The sequence below is a fragment of the Bombus pascuorum genome, chromosome 1 (genome assembly GCF_905332965.1).
Source record: "Bombus pascuorum chromosome 1, iyBomPasc1.1, whole genome shotgun sequence".
Taxonomy (NCBI): Eukaryota; Metazoa; Arthropoda; class Insecta; order Hymenoptera; family Apidae; genus Bombus; species Bombus pascuorum.
The window spans coordinates 23,773,782-23,796,983 of NC_083488.1; the positions used below are offsets into that span (position 1 = coordinate 23,773,782).

Consider the following 23,202-nt stretch of genomic DNA (forward strand, 5'->3'; position numbering starts at 1 on the left):
AAAAATTAAAGTTTGACATAAAAATTTATCAAAATAATCATCACAGTTATAATTTAACTTACCTCTATAGAGGTTACGTTTCTAGAGACAAATATACTAAAATTTCGAGTTCTTTATGATAAAGCGAAATAATTCTTGATTATTTTGCAATTTATTCAATACATTTTAGTACAATAATTTCTAATTGTACCTTATACACAATTGTATCTTTAACACTCCACCCTCACCTTAGAAAACATAAGATGATTATCCTATCAACAATACTTAGGTACTAACAGAGTGGTACAGAGTACTACATACTTGACCCTTTTAAAATAAAAATTTATACTGAAAAGGTTGATTTAACTTATTTAATATGTATTTAATTCAATGCAACTTTATTAATTAACTATATTTTTCGGGAAAATATATATATCTTAAAGATTAAGATTTAATTTCAATAATGTTATATGATGATTAAATATTTTTACTTTTTCATCGATTATGATTCATATAGCTATTTTTGTTAACTGTAATTAGTTAAAATATTTATAAATACCAAAGTAAAGGATTAGAAGTAAGATTATATTAGACTATATTAGATTAAAGTAAGTACTATTACAAAGATGACTACACTGATTACAGTGATTGTTTCTGCATCAATTTTTTTTGTATATGATATATTGTAAAAAGTTTTATAGAATATTTCCATATTCTACTAAATTTTATTAACTATTTTATAACAACTGCATTATGTGTAACAAAATACATTTAATTATATAATTTATAAAGAGAAACATTTTTAAATAAATTAAAAATTTGATGTTCATACAGGAAAGAACCATTGAGAACCATACATTGAGAACCATTGCTTAGATATTGTACATGTAAAGTGTAGAGACTAAATTCGCAATACGCTAGCAAAGAGAAAATTTCCTCTCTAGCGCTATATATAGATAACAGTATATATATATATATATATACATATATACATATATATATATATATATATAATATAGTTATAACATATATATAGATGACAATTTATTACTAACAATCGAAGAACAAATTGTGTGATAAGTTCTAGTGTGACCATGAAGGCATTATTGCCACTATTTCAATCTTTTAAATTTCGAATCTGTGATAAAAAGAACAATAATAAGTTAGAATTTTTTAAAATCATTCTCCTCATATTTTTGTAATTTTGGTTAAAGAAAATTATTATCACAATTTCATATATAAAGTACATATATATGTATGAAGTATGATATTGATAAACGTTGGAAAGAATTAATAAGAAGAAGTACATATTATATCACAATTGCAGATCTGATTACGGGAAAATATATTTGCATTAATCTGTTTGAAACAATAAAACCATAAAAGATGTCAGACATAAAAGATGATATAAAGATGACAAATGTAAAAACGTTAATAAATATTCTAACTTTAAATTGTTGGTAAGTTGCATTATGATGTAATATAGGATTACTTTTATTAGTTTGAATCTAGTTTAGAATTAATTATTTTTATACCAATTATATTTTTTATAAATATTTTCTTATATCTAGAATACAAAATTATAGTTAACATAAGTATACATACTGTCATATATTCATAACATTTTATATTTTAGGGGAATACCATATGTTTCACGAAATAGGAATGTTCGTATGACAGCAATTGCAGAAAAATTTGCTACAGAAAATTATGATATCATTTGTCTACAAGAGGTATGGTCTGTTAAAGATTTCAAAATGATAAGAGCTAAGACAGAAGAACAGTTACCTTACTCACATTATTTTTACAGGCAAATATCTTATTTTTATATATTAAATATATTTTTCATATAAAATATATATTTAAATTAAATTAAATTTAAATATATATTTTTATATAATATTAAATATTAATATAGTACTATTAAACTTGCTTTTTTATTACTAGTAATTTTAATTTAATGCATTACAGTGGAGTTCTTGGATCTGGAATTTGTATCTTATCTAGATTTCCTATTAAAGATGTAATATTTCATAAATGGCCTTTAAATGGATATGTACATAAAATACATCATGGAGATTGGTTTGGTGGAAAAGGTGTTGGACTCTGTAGACTTCAAATTCATAATATGAACATTAATGTTTATATTGCACATGTAAATTTAATTATTGAGATTTGTAGTTTTTATTCATATAGTTTTGGACATATCAATAAATATTAAATATGTTTAATATTTTAGTTACATGCAGAATACAATAATCACAGTAATGAATACACAGCACATAGAGTTCTACAAGCTTTTGATACTGCCCAATTTATTAGAATGACTTCTGGTGGTGCTGATTCTGTAATATTAGGAGGTGACCTTAATGCAGAACCTCAAGATTTAGCTTATAAAATCATTTGTGGCGTTGCTGGTTTGGCAGATGCTTGCTCAAATATTTCAAGTAATTTAGGGACCAATGAGTGTGCCAATAATAGTTATACAAGTTCTAAACTTGCAAGAACTTGTCCTGAGGGGAAACGTATAGATCATATTTTATATCAAGGTTCAAAGAATGTTAAGGTGCATTAAATTATTTTTATTTGTTAGTTATTTTCGTAGGAAATTGCCTAGAAATAATCATATTAATAATATATTATTTGTAGATAGAGGTAACAAATTTTCAACACCCATTTCCAAAACGGATACCTTACAAAGACTTCAGTTATTCTGATCATGAGGCTATTATGGCAACTTTTAAATTTATTCCTGGTAAGCTAATAAATATAGTGATATGTATAATATGTATAATAATAATATATATGGTAAGTCATTTAATGCTTACATCTTTATTATTATAGGTGAATTTCAAACTATAAATGTAGATGTTAAAGATTCAATAAAGGAAGCCATAAGTATATGTGAAACGTCATTGAAAACGGTTCGTCGGCAGCGATTTTGGTATCTATTGGTTTGCTGTATATTAATTATACCACTTGTTTGGTCTATGGGGTTAGACTGTTCCTTTACATCTCTCGATGTAACTATTGGACTTAATGTAATACGTATCTTTTTAACAGCAATATTATGTTATATTTTGTTCATGAGTTCTCTATGGAATAGCGTAGAAACAAATGCTTTGAAAGCAGGATGTTTAGGAATGGAAATTTATTTGGCAAATTTAAATAATAATTTATGTAAAAAATAAGTTTGTGTACATTTTGCAAGAACATAGTTCAAAATTTGAACTTCCTTTTTAAACTATTCCATAATTTTTTAAATCAAAAGAATCAAATAGTATCATTTTTAATAAGAATATATTTTCTTACTAAAAAAGTATAATTCTTAATGAATTATAGCATTTACATACATTAATGTACTCAGTATTATATTATTATGCGACAATAATCAAATTAAAGCATAAAAACATATAAAACATCTCATTTTTATAAATTGGATAAAATGCATTAACTATCTTTTATATAACTTCGTAAAGTCACAATTTCAATTCTATATAGATAATAAATTATAATACTTTTTGAAACTAAATTTCATATGGAATAAAAAGAAAAAGTACTTAATAGATATTAAATATTAAAAATGAAAGAATAAATAAGTTACAAAATCTTGTTACATTAATTGATAAATTAAATAACGAACGTCATTTTAACTATTATTCTGTTAATTGTGTTTATTACAACTTAATTGTTATAAAACATTTAAAAAAGTGTTTTAAGATAAAATCTTATTCCGTTATGTAAAATTTTATTTTGCAATAATATACTATTTTAATTACTATTAAAGATAAAAGTCAGTAATGAATAAATTAACATATTTTATAAGGTGATGTTTTAAATACATTCCTTACACTATTTTATTTAATAGTTTTACATATAAGTTATCTAATTTTTAAAATTGAAACATAAGATTATTATTTAGGAAACTACAAGTACGTATACATTTTTTTGTAATATATTTAATTATAAATTAATGTAGCCTTTATACTATTAAAATCTTTATTAAAAATTCTGATTGTATTTGGTATTTATTTATTTTATCACATTTTGATATTATATGTGTGTACACATGCGTGCACATTACGCGTGGAGATTATCGCACTATAAACAAATATTATTGCCTATGAGATCTCCTAAAAGCTATATACTGGATCGATATCTTTTAGTACAAATATATTTAAATATCATATAATATATTAGCACTATATATGTAGATATATATAAATTTTTCTACAAGTGATTATATACACTATAGACGTTTTTGAGCAAAAAGGCTCCTAATAAATAAAGATGTTTGTATGTATGTGTATGTGTGAGCACGCGTGCGCACGTGTGTGTAATTGACTATGTAAATTGTACCCAAAGGAATTTAAATAGAAAACATTATATTTCACAAATGTCATTGCATAGCATTCCCGTTTTTGTGAACATATGTTTCAGTAGGCAATAGTACTAAACATACCCTACGAATTATGCAATGTAAAAACAATGTAGGCACTCTTTGGCTTTTCCAAATTCAAGGCAATTGTTCAACATAATTCTTTGGGACCAATCCTGTCTTACCATTTAATGTACCTTCCAACCATCCTGGTTCCAAAGAGGCCTTTACTGTAATTAAAAATTATGTCAGTACTTTACTCGTAAAGCAATTTTCTAATGTGCAATCATTAAATGTACTAAATTTTGTATACCATTTGTAATAATTTGATTTGGTTCAAATGACAATTCTCCATCGCTTTCGGCCACACAAGCATACAAAGTGCGGACTCTCCTGTAACAAAAAATATATTCTTAAATAATGCAATATTGATATCATAATGAAAATATATACATAACAAATTATGATGAAGATGTTTAATAAGAATTTTATGTTTACCAAATACCAGGTACTTGTCCAGGGCTTGAACGTCCACTGCTAGGTGATGTATTAACTCTACAAATAAAATTGTATGCATATTAAAAGCACATTCAAGTAAGAAATTAAAATGTTTAGTTAATAAAAAGACACTTACACGGATACCGATGGATTGTTTCGTTGAGTGTAACCCGACGGGTAATGTACGGACATCATAGAACCACGTTTTTGTTTTACTGGCAAGTCAGATGAAAATGAGTGTGGATCAGAAGCGATTGATTCACTCGAGCTACTCGTATTGCCACTGGTTAATACTAAATTTATATTATTATTTATAATTATTAAATTATAAATCATGCAGATAAACAGATACATTTTGAAAAAGAATTAAAATAACCTTTATCTGCAGAATGATATATAAGATTTGCATTCGTTAATTTAACACGTCCACTTCGACTATCTAAATATGTCGTCATTCTGTGACTTGTATGTTCTGTTTCTTCGTAGTCGCCATTTTTTCGTTCATCTATAGAAGATGATTTAGTAACAACTGCTAGTGGGCTATCATAGTATGATCTAGTACCGAGCTGTATAAATAATTTAATTTCGAATAATGTATGTATCGTATAATCGACAAAAAGTTTATTTTATGCCTTAAAACGTAAAATCAGTTAATATATAACTTACATGTCCATGTGGTGAAGATATATTAGTATGTACTGGATACCTTAGGAAAGGAGTTCCATTACCAGAAGATGTTGACCCATCTTCTACATTAACACGTTGTGATCGAGAGGGAATGGTATTTTGTGTTGAGCGCGCAGTATCTTGTGGTGGACCAGCAATTATTCTCTCACAATTTTCAATTAAAATTTCGACTACTATGTTATAAAATTTAATATCCATTATAGAAGCTACTGTTTCTTCTTCTGGTCGCAGTAAGGATGGCCCGAAACATACCGCTAAATTACCGACAGTCATTAAATTTTTATCACTTTTTTTCGCCACACTACAAACAACATATAGTTAGGATAAAAAATTACATAATTTACATAATTTTGAATATTTAATAAAATTGACTCTGTTATTAATATACCTGTACAAATGTTTAATAAGAAGCACTAGCATATTGAAATTTGCTTTTGGGAGTCGATAAACAAGATTATGAATGTCATTGATACGTGCTTCTTTGATTTCTTGTTCTGTTGAAAAGAATAATAAAAATGAAAAATATAATTAAAAAATATATTTTTTAATTTATAGAAATTTAATATAAAAAAGATAATATTTTTAATTTAAAGATTTCAAATAAAATAATATTATAGAGAATACCTATACGCACTCGCAGCTGAAATGAAACTATTATAATATCGGAAAGTCATTAACGGTTCAGATAGCGTCCTCAAATATGTTTTGAGTGCACTAGTAATAGTTTTACTTTCCCATTCAAAGCGATCATCCAGATTAAGTTTCTCTAGTTTCCTTCTATCTAGCCCCATAGCTAAAAGTTTATTTACTTTGGAAGCAACACCAACGACTCTATAGAGACCTTGTTCTTCAAGGCCTAGAACAGTAATACATCATATTAAAATAATTTTCTGATGAAATTTTAAAATAAGATAGTTAAGAAATATGTAAATTGCTATCTCAAACTTACCTCTTTCTTCGAGCGTCGTAATGCATTTTGATACGAACATGAAACCAGTTTCATCTAAGGTGGTTTCTTCAGATTTGGTTGATGCACCAACTATAGGATAATTCTGGAATGATAAATATACATACTGTATCAATTTTTTCAATCATTCTCGATTTAAAAAGTAATGCAGTAGGAATCCAATAATAGTTGTTACTTACTGGTTCTTTACCATCCATGGCATCAAGCCATAACTTTCTATCTTCTTCAGAAAGCGCTTGGAATGTATATACTACATTAGGTCTACGAAAATAAAAGAATTGTAAATGTAATGTAAAAATATTTGTATTATAGATTATTATGAATTGAACTTACTTATCAATAGTGGTGATATCAAAGCAAAATCGTTTTTCAATTGTATCTGACATACGACGTACACAAGATGCCAATGTAAAAACTTCTTTGCTACTCTATTAAGTTAAGACAATATTGATGAATACTTTTTCTTGATAGTAAATTCATAACAACATTCATTTTAGAAAACCTAAAGCTTACTTACAAATTTTCCTGTAAGTTGATTATAAGGTATCATTGTAAATTCCTTTTTGTCCTTTTGATATGTGCAATACTGTTTTGTCCATGTTGTGCCAAATGCCTCTATAAAGATTTATGATTATATTAATATGTAATAAATATTCGTTCCATTTATTAACTACATAAAACTTTATATATTTACTCTTTTCCATTAGAAACAAATAACCTTCACGTGTGTATAGTTTATTGACCCCACTTTCTACAGCAGACTACAAAATGAAAATATTACTAGTATTTCTGTTATAGATTACTACTAACTTTATCATTATACAATAACAGATTTTTTTTTAAAGATACAATGTTTATCATAGAACTCATGTTCAATCATTTCTAGAATTAATTAATTAATTTTACATATTATGTTTTAATAACACATTTTCTTATGTGTTGTAAATAACAACAATGTATACTAAAATTAAATTATAAAAATAATAAAAAATATGTCACATACCTTTTTCATATCCTTCATTTTATTCATAAGTGATTCTGTTTTATCCCGGGTAGCAAGGAAATTTTCTCTAGTCTTGTAAAACACACACACACACATAAAATTGAAAATTAGTAAGCTATTTGTCATGCTGTTATCCTAATAATATTTGCACCACACAATAATTTAGTAAGAAGTTACATTTAAGTATATCTACAAGTAGTTGAACATTAACAACCAAATCAATTATGAGAGAATTACTAATATTAAAATACTTCAAAGTGCATAACAAGACATTTAAAAGTACCCAAATTATATATCCCAAATAATCTTTCAAAATATTTGGAATATGTTGTACCACATTCTTATAATAACATAAATTAACAAAGTAATTTATATTATAATAAAATGATAAAATTTTCATTTTCAAATTTTGTATAGTAATTCAATAAATAAATTGTAAGATATATAAGAGATAGAATGTGAAACAACAATGCACAATGTATTTCATAGATTTATATAAATCAATGTTATAATGCACAAAGCAACTTTGTTGTCATCTGAATAGTGCTAATGTAAGTAATCAGTTTTAGAATCGTGCTTCTAATGCTTTTCATATATTTTTAAGCAATGAAATACAAAGTAAGGAGAGAACTAACCTTTTGTATTTTTAGCTGCAGTTCAGTCATATAAGGTTTAAAATCCTCTGCAACTTCATGTCCTTGATGATAAAATGTTAACCAACCAAACATAAAACCTAGTAACTGGAAAAAATAGTATTATTTGTAACTCGTAATATATAATTATTTTTTATGTAAAATCTATAATAATTTAATGAAAAACATATAAAAGGAGAAAACTTACAGTTTCCACAAATTCAAATTTTTTACGTTCTTGTACTTCTTGAAGCAAGAACACATACTCTAAACTAGCTTGACAAAAATGTCTTTCAGCCATTTCCAGTGTTGCATCAGCCTAAAAGTAATTATATTATTAGATCAAGTACTATAAATATTTTGATTTTATAATATGTAAATATTTATACCTCTTGAAGAACATTGTCTTGTTTTTTGGTAGACAAATTCAAGTAGCGTTCTTGGCTTTGACAAAATTTAATAGTTTGTTTTTCAAATTTCTTCTTTCCGTCCTATTAATATATTAGTTTCATATTATTTCATAAATAAAAGATTGTACTATATACATTAACTTTGAAATTTAATTTACTAAAGTTTTTACATTACCTTGACACCTCCAATGTGTTCTTTTCTAAAGTTTTCCAAAGGGAGTATAATTTGATCATAAGCACGTTCAAGCTAAAAATAAAAGTTATTGAATAAAGTAAAATTTTTATAAAAGAATAAATTGAAATTCATTGAATCACAGTAAGCAGTGATCTTGTCTTGTACTGAAATAAATACATACAGAAATAAAATTATATAACTTTTAGGAATTATATGTGCATATATGCACAACTACATATATCATATAAATAAAGTTAATCATAATAAGAAACAATAAAAAGTGAAATTAAATCATGATACAAGTATATATACAGAGAAACTAAATAATTATATTGTGAGATATACAGCCAATGTTTATTACAAAAGCAACATTATAGAAAACAAAATAATATTATATAATATATACAGGGCGTTCTGCAACTCATGAACGATCGACTAGGGAATGATTCTGCATGCAAAAATGAATCAAAAAGAAAGAATACATTTTTTTCATGCCAATTTCCGGAATTTAACTAATTGCAGACCGAACAGGAATATAATAATAATTGTCACAAGATTGAAATATATATGAAAATAAGTAAAAAATGTAGAATACAAATTTTGTATAAAACCCGTTGTTTTCAAGAAAAATAAATTTTAAAATGTATCATGCGCGTGCACTAGACCAATTCTTAACTAAACATGTTCAAACTTAGTTTTCTTGAAAATAATGCCTTAAGCGGAAAAATTTCGTTTTACGTTTTTGACTTATTTTCGTACGTAATAACAAATAATCTCCTGCTAATTGTTTATTCATATCTAGTCGATATTTAACTGAATTTTCAAACTCGATTTTTTCGGAAACGGGGCCTCGGACGAAAATATTCTTTCTTTTCGATTCATTTTCACATGTAGAATCACCTCCTACTCAATTTTCCACAAGAGATTTAGAGTGCTCTGTATAATAATAAATAATATACACGTTTATTTTAAACTGAAACAATACACATGTTTTCTGTATTTAAGGTGATAACAATAATATCCTCGTATGATAAAGACATAGTTTATTTAAAATTTGTGATTATCAAATAATTTTTTAAGGATATTAAACAATGTATTGATTATATAATAACTTTAATTTTTGTTGACATTTTATTTAAAATACATTTTTAACTACAGATTTTCTATTTCTTGCAAATTTTTATAATTGCTTTCTTGATACATAAATGAAATGTATTAGAAATTATTTTATTAATATATGTATTTATATAAAAACCATATGTAGAATATGTCTCACTAAATAATAGTAACATAAAAAGATTTATATAATACAAATTAGACAATTTATATAAATAAAATGATTAAGATATAATAAAATGATTAATGATTAACAACTTAGTTATTTCATTTATTACACATTTATGTTCTTAACATTTATGTATTTATGTGCATAAACACACACATTTGTTAGTAGTAAGAGAAAATATATGATTTAATAACGCACATTACCTGAATAAGCTTATTATAACTACTTTAGCACTAAATACTAAACTGAGCAATATTGTGCTTTTATATTCAGAATGGGGACTAGATTCAATGATCCAATCCTGATTATTTATTCTAACCATCATAAAATCTTGTACCATATCAATACTAAAATAGAAGATTAAGTACAAAATTATTGAACTATAAAAGAGTTACTAAGAGTTACATTCCTTGTTTAGAAACAAATGCAAATGCATGTATGTGTCTTTATGTTCACACATACACACAAGCATTGACATTGCTATAGAAACACAAGCATAACAGCATTCTGTTATTTCACTATTTGGGAAAGAACTTATTTTTTGTAACAAATAATTAAATATGCAACTTACCTAATGCATTAAAAATTATTAAATATATAACTTGTTAAAGAATGTTACTAACAGTAGTAATGTTAGTAGTGCTAAGAATACTTAGTCTTTGTTTTTATATGCATTAAATGCTTGAAACATTTTATAAAGATATATTATATGTATATAACAGTTACATGCAATAATATATAAAATTTTTACTTGTTCCTTGAAGAGGATATTAATGTAAATGTTAAAAGCTCTTTTGTAATTCAAAAATAAAAGCTATTTGTGTGTGCATTCAGAAACATGACAAGAAATATGTACATTGTAATATACTAAATTGTTTACTTTTAAAAAATATTGAAAAAATAAATATAATTTAATTATAAAAAGAACTTTGGTTGAAAATATGTTTCAAAAGATATACCATTAAATAACCAGGATGTGCTCCTTCTATAAAAACAGAGTTTTTATATGTAGTAACACTTATTATATTTTTATAAATAAATAAATAATATACAACAATGTCTTTTTGCAGAAAATATAAAAAAAGTATATTATTTTAAATATTTTAGTTACTAGTTTAATAAAAAATATGATACATAAAATTATATTATGACTTTTTTATTGTTAACTTTTACCAAAATTATAATTTTTGATTTCTTATGCCAAACATAAAATTTAATTTTTATTGTTAAATATTATGGAATTGAACTATAACAAATTAATAAAACTATAACAAATATTATAATATGAATTGCTTTCATTCAAGAATAGTTTTTCCAATGAATATAAAACATATTTATATACTAAAAACATTGCATACCATGCGATCCCTTTCATCCTCTATTGATGCAATAAGTTTACCAAATTCCTTAAGGCTTTGTGATATGTGAGTTTCGTCCTCAGTTTGAGTTTCTCCAATACATTCAAAACTAAAATTCTGCAATGTTTTGGAAAATGCTCTCTGTGCTCTGGACAGATCTAAACAAGTTAATAACTGTTATTTTCATGATCATAGATTTTACAATAAATATATTTATTCAGAACCTTATTACTTGTATCTCCAATTATATAAATAGTAAAAATATAATTATAATGAAATATAACATTATTCCATATGATATTATAACATATTATAACATAATTTATAATATGACAAAAATAATAAACAAAATTAAAATTTAGTATAATCTATATGTATAGTAGCACAAATCAAATATATTTATATTACAAAATATGAATATGACATACATGATAAATTAAAAAATAACCTGTACCTTGAAAAAAAATTTAGTATCAACTAATACAGTTGATTAAAAAATTATTCAATGTTATAACTTTGTAACTAAAATATGTTACTGGAAAACATGAAAGTAAAATAGAATAAGATAAGAGCAGCTGTTACATGTGTACACAGAACCTTATGAATCTTGTGACAAATAGACTTACTTTTGGCAGCTAATAAAAGATCTTTGACCTCTTTGATGAGCCGTTTAATTTGTTGGCTGGTCTTCTCCAATTCACGCTCATGATAATGAAGATTCTCTCGAAAGTAAGGACTATCGGTTAAGCAATCCGTAAACTCTAATGGTTTGAGGCCAACACCCATTATTCTTGATTGTATATTAAAATTCAAATGTCATTAATAAATCAAAACAACAGACCCGATAAATTAACACTTAGAATAACTATTACGATATATGATCATTTAACGAAAACAATATATCACAGAATGTGCATCAAAACACTTTGCAGCGCAAATTCTCTTTGACGTGAAGAAAAATCAGTTCACAATATTTCTTTCATTTATTGATAGTCATGAACGATATATTTCTGAATCTTCGTTAAGATTAATACTAAATCACTAGCACGATTATGTAGACAGGAGCTTTACAATGATTAAAGATCATGTACCCTCTTGTATCAAATGAACTAACTACAGTTTAAATGGCGGGTTATTCAAAACACCGCGATATAACACAATGTATAATATAAAATTATATATTGTGAAAACAAAACAATTACATAGTACTTTTATAAAATAACTTATGCCTTATGTGTACAATTATTATTTTTATAAACTAATAACCTTTATTAAAATGCAACTATACATTGTTATCGTAATATTTTAAATAATTCCCAAAAATTACATTAACATATAAATCTTATAATTAAAAAGCTACGAACCAGTCTTTTTTAATAAATAATTTCTCATTGATTTTAAAAATAAAAAATATGTTTATAAAAATAGTAAATTAATATTAATATAAAATATATGTGTATGTATATATATATATGTATTTATGTGAGTGGATGTATGAATATATAAACCTATTATGCTAAAATAAAATTCAGAATAATATAGTATTCAAAAGATTGAATATACGTATTATATGTTCATAAAATATTTTACAATCAAATTTAATAATTAAGTATATAACACTACCAAAAGATAAAAATTTCTACATTTTTTAAAATGTAATTTATAATGTTATAAAGATTATATTAATAATAAATAATCAAATATTGAGTAATTTTCCAATTATTCCTTCTAAGTGACAATATTAAAATATCACTTACCTAAAAGTAGGAATTGTTGTGAAAATTTGGAAGCAAGACTTGCTTTCTTAAATTGACTTGAATTCCATACATTTCTCATTCAATACTATGATGGTTTTTGCATTAACATAACATTGTAATTAGCAAAATGACATTGCTTGTATACTTACAAATATCGATCTTCGATATAAAATGTCTATGTCTTGAACTTAGGCTTGGATTATCGTAATCTTGAACATGAACAATTTATTTAAAGAATGGAATCCCACTCGTATATTGGTAATGGTATTTTAATGTAGTACTAGTAGTACAGTTGTACCATAAATGAAAACGAATTTATACAAATTAAATAAATATAAGTTTTTCATAAAAAATTTAGAATCTAAAGCTAATATATGATTCTTGAATAAAAAATTTCTATTCTTATAAAATTTTAATCAATTAATGCAGACTACTATTTATGTATCCTTTCCATAAATAAATTTGCTAAAAGTTGGTTAGACTTCTTAATACTGTTTCTCTCTTACATTAATAACTTTCCCGATAGATCTGTCTTTTTTTTATTCAAGATCAGTGTTGGACATGAAACACTAAATTCGTCTTTAGTTGTTCGATTGCTAGTCGAGCTTGCGAACTATAAATTGAGTAATTCACTAGAGAGAAATGTGGTCAATTTTCCAGTCTATGATTGTGTGGTGTTTGTATAATAGGTTACATTGTGTCCTCTAAAATGACGTTTCTTACTTGTAAATATTATTTATTTAACACTAAATAATTTTTATTGATTATAAGAACTCGTTGACAAAAATTTTCGCTATCTGTGAACTTGTGTATTATTTACCAATTCGTGTGAGGTTATGATAAGAAAATTAACTTGAGTCACATCCTGTGTCCAATGTTTACCATTAGATTACTTTTTGGATCCATTAGAGGTAAATAACCTATTGTTTATGTTTTATTTGAAAGATTTAAATGTGATTTGTAATAATTCATAAACATTTACATAACCTCTCATGTAGCGTGCTTGTTTTGACATTCGGTGGATTCACGCTACGATTTAAACATATTCTTGCATATTTATTTGTAACTTATACATAACCCTCTGTTTCGATAAATCTTATTTATTGATCTTATTTTTTACTTTTTGATTCTCTCTGATTGTATTAATTTACTATTATGTTTGAAATACTTGTTATAATATTCAAAAGGTGAGATAAGAAATATAATAGCCTCATCAATAAACAAATGTAATAAAAAATGCATTTGTAAAATATTCCACATTGGTATTTTTTACAATTCATAGCAAATTATGTTCTTACTCTTTATCAAATTATTATACATAACTAAAACCTTTTCCAACGTTATAATTTTTTATTTTGTACTATATATATATCTTTTTATATATTTTATATATTTAATATCATACTATTGTATTATATTGAATATAACTTTATATAATGTTTTGATATATAATTTTAAATTAATTTTATTTATAAATGTGATGCAAATGTTTTATTCTATTAGTATAGTCTTTCTTTAATAGATTATACTAATCGGACTATATTATATATGATTATATATAAAACTAATATCATAAATTAGTAATATTAGCAATTTATGTCTTATATTAAACACATTTTCTAGAATGTAATAATCTTAAAAATCTTGCAAAATTTTAAAAATTATAAAAAAGATATCTTATAGTAAAGTATTTTATTTAATTAAACATAATGATATGAATGTTCATTAAATTAATATAATACAAATTTTGTGTCAGAAAAACCATGATATTAATATTTTATGAAATTATTTTAGATTGTGAAAATTCATTATTATATCAGATATGACATTAAATGGTTTAAGCAATCAAAAATTAAAATGATTGATACAGCCTGTAGTTTAGAAGATGCGTGTCGGCAGGCTCAGGTAATACTTTATTATTATTTTCTAATTTATTATAAGTTTCTAATTAATTGACGTGGATTTTTTAATTTTAAATATTTACATTTTATATGCAGGATATGATAAATCAGGTATCCAAATGTTGGAAAAATGTTCAAGGACAAAATTCTATAAGTTTAGCTTGTGATAAATCATCTATTCAGAAAAAAGAACAGAATCATTCTAAACACAGCATTCAGTCTAAGTTGACTAGATTATATTTTGAAGAACTTACCAAAGTTCCTCATGCAACTCCCGACTCTGTGTTGGTACGTATACTTCTATAGAAATAATATTTTTAATATTCTTAATATTAAATATGTTCCAAAAAATTTAATATAGATTAATAAACTAGTTTAATAATAATATTTGTATTCATGTAGAATAATCTAGAAAATGAATGTGATCTTTTGGGAAGATTGGTGCAAAGAGAAGGTCTATATACATTAATTGTTAATCTCTATGCTGGTAATAAAGGATACTCACTAGCTGTAAGAAATAGGTAAATATATTATACTTTTGTATTTGTGTTAATATTTATTTACAATATATTTGAAAACTAAATTAATAATAGTAGATTAATAAGTAATTTTAATTTAATAGTGATAAGGGAAATCAGTATGATAAAAATTCAATATTAGCTGAAACACAACTGATGGGTTACGAACAGGGTGAATTGCTTTCATGTATAGATAATGGTCAATTGCCTGCAATGTTGGCCGAGCAACTAGAAACTAATCATTCTCATTTATTTTATGATGGTTGTATAATAGCTGAAGTTCGAGATTATCGAAAAGCATTTCCTCATACTAAAGCTGAAGTTCACCATGTGCTTCTTAAGCCTACAACACAAGTGAGAAATAAAAAAAAATATATTATTATTATTATTTTTCAAACTATGACAATGTGCAAGCTTTTTTGTTTTTAATAGTAAAGTGTGTTCATATTTTTAATAATTTAAATTTTTGCTCGTAAAAAATATTAAAAGAGAAAATTGGAAACAATTTTTCACTAGAAATGAAATTTGAGAAATACTAATATAAGTGACAAAACAAGATAATAAATAAAATAATAATTAGGTTTTAACTAAAAAATTTAAATTAATCAGCATAATGTCTTAATATCTTTTAGAGTGTACTCTCAGATGTATCAACCTTGACTAGTGATGGTGATTGGAGTCATGAAGAACGATTAATGTTAGAATCACATTTAGTCGCAGCTACCCAAGGACCTCTTTGTCTTGATCCAAATCCTATTCCTAGTATAGCTACAACACGATTAAGGCAATCTAAATCTTTGCTTACTGATCACCAACTTATGCGACAAGCCAAAAAGTTTTCACAGGTAATTAATTGTAATGGATTAGAATGCAACTGTGATTTCTATTTAGTTTGCTTGTATTTTTAAATATATTATATCATGCTTAATTCTAATATTTGAAATATTTTACATTATTTTGTTATAGGTTACAGTTAATCGTAAGAGAAAATTGGAACAATTAGCACAACCAGAGGGATTAACAATACAAGATTTAATGCAAAAATTAAGAGCAAAGAGAGGAGTAGCTACAACCACTGCCTGTCCACCGCCTTCTCTTACAAATCCTCCTCTACTTCCACCAAATACACCTATTGATGTTTTAAGGTACATTTCAATAAAATGTTACTATTATTTATCAAACTTCACTATATGTATTAGTACAAATTTATGCTTCATGTATGATAGATTTGCAAAAGCATACGAACGCCCGCGAGAAACAAAAGACTGTTTGCCACATGTTATAGAAGAATATATATTAGAAACAGGAGGAAGTCAAGGTGAAATAGATCACATAAAGCTCTCAATTCTACAAAGACCTTCTAATTCTGAGTACCTGGGAGAGCTTTATATGGATAAGAATCATCGTGAAGGAGAGAAAAACGGATCTGCATGCCGGCGAGTATTTGCTCATCATTCTCTTTTGCCAAATAGAATTTTATATTTTGTTGCAGTTATAAAAATTGATTGGACAAATAAATATTTAGAATTTTTTATAGATTTACATTAGGTACAAGAGTTCTGGCAAACCATTACATTCAACAATTTACGGAAATATTTACGGAAGAGGGTAGAAAGAACGTTAGAATAAAACATGTTGTACCAGGGCAGGTCCCTCGCGTAACATGTACACCCGGTATGCAACGAGCACATCAACAAGTATGTATACTACAAAAGTGAAATTTTTTTCTTATTATATGCATTTTCAAATAAATACTTTTTGGTTAATAAATTTGTTTTAGGCGCAGCAAGCAAAAGCAGCGCAATTAGTTGCTCAGCATTTACAACAAGCTCAATCTCAACATGTCGCGCAGCAGGTAAATTAAATATTTCTTGCTAAATATTTGAATAAAATTATTATACTTTTAATAAATGTAATAAATTTTAATAAGACTGTTCTGAACTAAACTAATATTTAATAATAATTATTTCAGATCCTATCAAGAGCTCAAGGTCAGTTAAATACTCTAGCTGGTCAAGTAGCTTCAATGAAAACTATGACAGAAGCCACTACTTCTGCACAAAATAACTTGACATGCGTAGACGCAACAAATATTCCGCAAGTTATTGCTCAGAATGAGACTACATCAATGAGTCCAGGGCAACCTTTAACTAATGGTGGATCAAATGCCTCCACATCTGTACAGATTGATAACTCTACTATGTCGGTTGCTGATGGCAATTCCTGTAACGGATCTGGAATTTTAGTTTTTCAGCAAAAATTAAACAGTAATATTAATAATGCTACATCTACAAATGTTCCAGTTTTGGTAGGAGTTATACATGAATTTATATAAATTATGTGTAACATTATATTTTGATGTTCGGACAACTTTACATATTTCTCTATTTATAGCAAGCTCAATTGCAAGCTGGAACACAAAATTGTGTTACGGAAACCGTTAATCAGAGCCAAAATGAAATACCATTTAAAAAACATTCTACTAATCCTGCGATAACAGCTCTTGTAACATCTCTCATGAATTCAGCTCAACAATTTCAACAGCAAGCTGCAGGTTTGTTATGACGTTGATATAAACTGTAATACAAAATAAAAGAAATGCTAAAAATAAAAGTATTTTATTAAACATTCTTTCAGCAAATGCAGCAGCTGCTGCTATGAATAGTAATACACAGACTACAAACAAGTCAAATAATGCTGCGATCCTTAGTTTGTTAAATAGCAGTCCTGCCAATTTGACGCAACAGAAAGTCCAGCCACGAAGGATCTCTTTGAATGCTTCCATCCCATCTAGAGTTCTTAGTCATGGAAATGTCATTAATGTCCCTAATACAACTGGTCAAGTAAGTCAATTAAGCTGGTACTTATACGTTTTTAACAGTATTCTGAAGTTGTAAGAAATATATTTTTAGGTAAGGGTGAGTTTAAGTTCAACTTTAACAGGACAGTTAAGTTGTAAGCAGCAACCAGTCAAAGCAACAGCTGTGAAATTAGCTCGTGTGCAAGATCCTAATTCAACACTTGGATTATCAATGTCAGGACTTTCAGCTTTGTTAGCAGGTAAATATTTAAAGATACACACAAGATGCAATTAGTGTGTATTTTTTCTATTATTTCTATTCTGTCTTATTTAAGGTGAACATAATTAAAATTATGTATTATAGGGACGCCATCTGCAGATAATCCAATTCCAGGAATTAATTCTGGTTCTTCTCTCCTTGAGCGGTTAACTGCTTCTTCCAGTCAGAATAATCAATCTGCGACGCCAATGAGTACTCCACCATCAACCAATGTAAACCTGCAGGGCGTAAATCTTACTAGTCTGTCGAATTCCATCAATGGTCTCCAAAATGTTCAGGTTGTGGAGAGCTGCTTATTTCAACATATGGCGTAGAAGATGAAATACTACTGTACTATTCATTATACAACAGGTATCATTTCCTGGACTATCACAACCCATTACGATGTCGCTAAATGTGTCAGCAACGACGGGTTCCGTTACACCTACAGGAGTCATTGTTTCTCTGCCTATATCATCTGCAACTAATACTTGCACCACGGTTTCTAGTGTTAGTTTCTTTGTATTTCACGCGTTTACTCATTTCTGTTGGTTTAATACAAAATGTACAAAAATTTTTCTGAAATATTGATTTATATTTTTAGATGGTAGCTACTACAGTTGTTACAACAGCTATTGCTGGAAGTACACCAACAGTAGTAATAACTAATCCTGCCAATACTCATTTGTCGTTACCAATTGGTAAGAATTTTTTCTTTTTGATGCACTGATTCTAACCTTTATATTAAATTATTTTATTTAATATATTAATGTTTAACTAACAAAGATAAGTAAATGTTTTATGCCTTTATAAACTGAATAATTATGATATACGAAATAATCTGTATTTTATTATACAATAAATGTTGTAGCCCAAATAATACCTTCAGCAGTCAAAGGATTATCGCAACAAAACATACGCAATAGTAATTCTGTTACCCTTGCACAGGTATTTATAAATTATATATTGTGTTATATAATATGTACATAATAATTTATTAAAGTCCTAAAATGAGATAAAGATTACTTCTTAGGGTGGACAGGCAATTCAACTTGTTGGATCTCAAAGGCCACGAGTTAATCATATAGCGCGTCAAGTACAACCAAATCAAGTTAAATCAACTGTTTTATCAAATCAATTAGTAACTGTGGCTAAAACAGTAACAGCCAGTCAGTTAATACTGTCTGGTAATAAACAGGTGTTAACTCCTATAATGGGTAAATTACCATAGATACCATGTCACAATATATTGTTATTTAAAAATAGATTATAGATAGTAACAACAAATTCTATTGTTTCTATATTATTTTACAATTTCTATTATACATTAATATGTATAAATATTTTTATATAAGCTGCTTAATTTATTCGTGTTTAGGACATTATATTAAAATTTTTTCAACAAATAAGGATAGTGTCATGTTTTATAGCAGCAACGAAACCAGTGCTTATGGCATCCCAGACGACATCTTCTTCCCAAGTAGTACCTGCAAATAAACAAACATTATTGACAAAATCCTTGCATGCTAGAGCTTCTACAGGGCAGTGCAGTCAACAAACTCAAAGTCTTGGAGTGGCAACATTATCACAACAACAAGTATGTATTTTTGCATTATTAGTATAAATTTTTAGTTAAGAGAAGAAAATTACATATTATAAAAGATGATGTAATATAAAAGAATATATATACTTTTGAATTTATTTAAAATTATAAGTACAATTTAAAGATTGTTTATTCTGTAGTTACAGAGAACTCTTGTTAAACCTGTACAGCTCCAACAGTTACAGTGTTTAACTACACAACATAAAGTAGCGGTTGCAACTGGCAATTCGCAAAACAGGACTCAAATTGAGCCTCAGAGAAATTCTACATCTGGCCCTGGAGAAGATCCAGCCTGAACATGTTCAAATAATTAATATTTCATCACACTGAAATAATTGGAGCCTACCTATAAGGAATGTAATGAGGTTTTTATATATTAAGTTAATATGACATTTGAAAATTTTAATTATGCATGCAATTATAATTGTAAATTATACAATTTTTATTCATGAACAATCAATGTTTAACAGTAAAGACATATTTTATAAAAATCAGCATAATACATACTTGTGCACATGTGCAATAAATTATTTCTACAAAAAACGAAAAAAAAATTTCTGCCTCAAAATATTACTTTGAGGATGGTTTCAATTATTGTATATATAACTTATACATACAATATGATTTGTTTTATATTAAAAAATATAATAAATATTCCATTTTTTATTGACCTCGACCCTTCTTTATATTATTGTTATTTATTTCGAATAAAAATATTTTATGATATACACAGTTTGTAAAAAATCGGTCGCTGCTAGCTTTTAGAACTAGTGCAGACGAGCGACTTTGTCCGCAGTATATCATTCTGATCATATGTCTGCTTTCGTTGTTAACTGGGAAAACAAATAAAGATATATGATCGCAGCGATATCGCGTGGATAAAGTTACTTGCTGCATCGGATCTTATGTTACTTCATATGTACACATTAGAATCATTTAAAAATGTGTAGGATTATCTCGAGACTAGGAAATTGATTTGGGACTCGAGATGAATCATCAAAAGTTGAGTGGAATTCCGATATTTACGTATTTTTCAAGATTCTTAGATCTTTCCCGAATCCACCTGAATTCTAATTTATCCCAAGTTCATAATGTTAATTCGTTAATAATCATAGACAAATAAAGTAAATTAAGTTTTGTCTTAATATTTTTATTTTATTAATTATATACATATTAACATGTCATAATTTAATATATAAAGTCACGAAGATAGCTATTTTCAGTACCATTCATAATTACAAATACTGAAACAACTTTCGAAGTAATTTTTCATAGTTTAAAATAAGCATAAAGTGTTATTTATGTTTTTAACAATTGCAACAAAATTTGTGAATCGTTAGTTTCATACGAGAGTACTCAATAAGATATCCAGAAATGAAATAATAAGTTAAAATACAACACATCTTTCATCCAAATTAGTAATTAATCTTAAAATAAAATTACATAACTTATGTATGGGACAGAGTGGAAGTTACAAATGTGTAAGTCAAATAATAAAGCCGAAAAAATAAATAAATTTCAATTATGTAACTATATACAGTTTTTAACACCATAAAATATTTTTTATGTACAATTTAGACAGATTAAGTAATATACAGTATCACTTTTTAAACATATAAAAATTAATACATATATAACATTTACATATAAGTTACATGATAATAATCTAGGATGTTCTTATACCTAAACTAAGTCAATACATATGTCAAACATATATACAGTACATATACATATAAACACAGCAATTTTTTTTTTAATAATAATACAATTTAATATGTAATTAAATATATAACTTGTGCTTTTTATAATTATTGCTATAAGTCACTTATTACGTAATGATATTTAGTTCAGTGTATGATACAAAAATGTCATTCTTTAACCATAATTAAATATCCTCAACAGTGATTACGTCAATAACAAACAGTATAAAAATTTTGTATATTAGTTGGCATTCAGTTCCAGCTGTATGCAATAACAAAATTTGTTTTCCTATCCTAATTTAAATAATTAATTTCATTATTTGTTTAAGTATTTATTACAAATAGGAACCGCACAAATAATTTAGCACTGCTCTGTGTTGGAAAATATCTACGTAAATATTTTTACTATGAAGTATAACAGAATTAGAAAAGAAGAAAAAATGGGGAAAATAACTTACTTAGCACTCATGCTTACACTCCTCGTCAAAAAGATAACCCAGGTGTACTATCTTTAATTTCTTAATGACGCGTGTAAAGTTTTTCGTCTGTAACATATAATATATAATATCATATAATATCAAAAAATAATAAATTTGAAAAAATTTGAAAAAGAATTTGCTTTTTTTTCAGACTCGTTTAATCTTTTTCCGCGTCTCATACTTACAAATTTATATAACATTGTACTGTAATATTTATTCGATACATCATGAACTACTGAGCAATTTCTAAACATATTAACAGAGTGTGTTATCATTTCGTTCTTAAAATAAAACAATTTTTTTGTTACACACTAAACCTCATAATATTTTTAATTATTTTCAATGAACCACATATTCTGAGCTCATAATGTTTTGATATTATACGTTACAGACGAAGAACTTTACACGCGTCATTAAGAAATTAAAGATAGCACACCTGGGTTATCTTTTTGACGAGGAGTGTAGAAGCATTATGGTTAACATATGAAACTTCTAACGACACTCAACATAAAATCCAGATAGATATCTTTTATGATGTGCATTTCCATCATAGTCAGCCTCTTTCTTGGAGATCTACTCATACTTGATTTTCAAGTATTTAATAATGATATTAAATGTTTTTTACCATGATACATTAATAATAAAATACTGCGTATGCTCTGTTGAAGATACTTCTTATATATTATATATATATAATATATATAAGATATATATATATATAATATATATAAGATATATATATATATAAGATATATATATATATATATATATAAGATATATATATATATATATATATATATATATATATATATA

General features: G+C 26.2%; 3 protein-coding genes and 1 long non-coding RNA gene across 10 annotated transcripts; 2 read left to right on the forward strand and 2 right to left on the reverse strand.

Annotated features, from left to right (window-relative positions):
* The first annotated feature begins 35 nt into the window (after positions 1–35).
* Positions 36–3,804, forward strand: LOC132915148 (putative neutral sphingomyelinase). Of its 3 annotated transcripts, none has more exons than XM_060974862.1 (7): positions 36–335; positions 1,307–1,439; positions 1,616–1,789; positions 1,951–2,134; positions 2,219–2,545; positions 2,629–2,734; positions 2,824–3,804. In XM_060974862.1, exons 2-7 carry the CDS (start codon positions 1,366–1,368, stop codon positions 3,168–3,170), a joined length of 1,212 nt encoding a protein of 403 aa, XP_060830845.1. In that variant the 5' UTR covers positions 36–335; positions 1,307–1,365; the 3' UTR covers positions 3,171–3,804. The 3 variants fall into 3 exon arrangements, with proteins under 3 accessions (XP_060830845.1, XP_060830861.1, XP_060830854.1); XM_060974871.1 differs by lacking the exon at positions 36–335 and adding an exon at positions 1,002–1,222; XM_060974878.1 differs by lacking the exon at positions 36–335 and having other exon boundaries at positions 1,001–1,439; positions 1,616–1,712.
* Positions 3,805–3,994: 190 nt separating this feature from the next.
* LOC132914967 (rho GTPase-activating protein 26) lies at positions 3,995–13,297 on the reverse strand. Of its 4 annotated transcripts, XM_060974532.1 has the most exons (22): positions 13,279–13,294; positions 13,130–13,214; positions 11,999–12,162; positions 11,373–11,530; positions 8,730–8,801; positions 8,534–8,635; positions 8,353–8,463; positions 8,148–8,252; positions 7,513–7,584; positions 7,204–7,270; positions 7,027–7,124; positions 6,843–6,937; positions 6,689–6,770; positions 6,492–6,615; positions 6,177–6,398; positions 5,931–6,036; positions 5,522–5,843; positions 5,232–5,421; positions 4,992–5,148; positions 4,856–4,912; positions 4,671–4,750; positions 3,995–4,587 (listed from the first exon to the last, which is right to left on the reverse strand). In XM_060974532.1, the coding sequence occupies exons 3-22, from the start codon at positions 12,156–12,158 to the stop codon at positions 4,496–4,498; spliced, it is 2,472 nt and encodes an 823-aa protein (XP_060830515.1). In that variant the 5' UTR covers positions 12,159–12,162; positions 13,130–13,214; positions 13,279–13,294; the 3' UTR covers positions 3,995–4,495. The 4 variants fall into 4 exon arrangements, with proteins under 4 accessions (XP_060830515.1, XP_060830524.1, XP_060830534.1 ...); XM_060974541.1 differs by having other exon boundaries at positions 6,492–6,594; positions 13,130–13,296; XM_060974551.1 differs by lacking the exon at positions 7,513–7,584 and having other exon boundaries at positions 13,130–13,297.
* Positions 13,298–13,743: 446 nt separating this feature from the next.
* LOC132914918 (transcription factor SPT20 homolog) lies at positions 13,744–20,886 on the forward strand. Of its 2 annotated transcripts, none has more exons than XM_060974441.1 (21): positions 13,744–14,040; positions 14,924–15,034; positions 15,127–15,318; positions 15,433–15,551; positions 15,653–15,902; positions 16,181–16,393; positions 16,515–16,693; positions 16,775–16,984; positions 17,086–17,245; positions 17,329–17,403; positions 17,521–17,856; positions 17,943–18,102; positions 18,186–18,391; positions 18,461–18,608; positions 18,713–18,906; positions 18,980–19,117; positions 19,212–19,308; positions 19,479–19,555; positions 19,641–19,824; positions 20,041–20,204; positions 20,351–20,886. In XM_060974441.1, exons 2-21 carry the CDS (start codon positions 14,987–14,989, stop codon positions 20,504–20,506), a joined length of 3,306 nt encoding a protein of 1,101 aa, XP_060830424.1. In that variant the 5' UTR covers positions 13,744–14,040; positions 14,924–14,986; the 3' UTR covers positions 20,507–20,886. The 2 variants fall into 2 exon arrangements, with proteins under 2 accessions (XP_060830424.1, XP_060830419.1); XM_060974436.1 differs by having other exon boundaries at positions 13,747–14,040; positions 20,038–20,204.
* A 606-nt stretch (positions 20,887–21,492) lies between these two features.
* On the reverse strand, positions 21,493–23,066 carry LOC132915293 (uncharacterized). The gene is made up of 2 exons (XR_009659835.1): positions 22,575–23,066; positions 21,493–22,455 (listed from the first exon to the last, which is right to left on the reverse strand). It is a non-coding gene; the product is annotated as an uncharacterized LOC132915293 (long non-coding RNA).
* Positions 23,067–23,202: the final 136 nt, after the last annotated feature.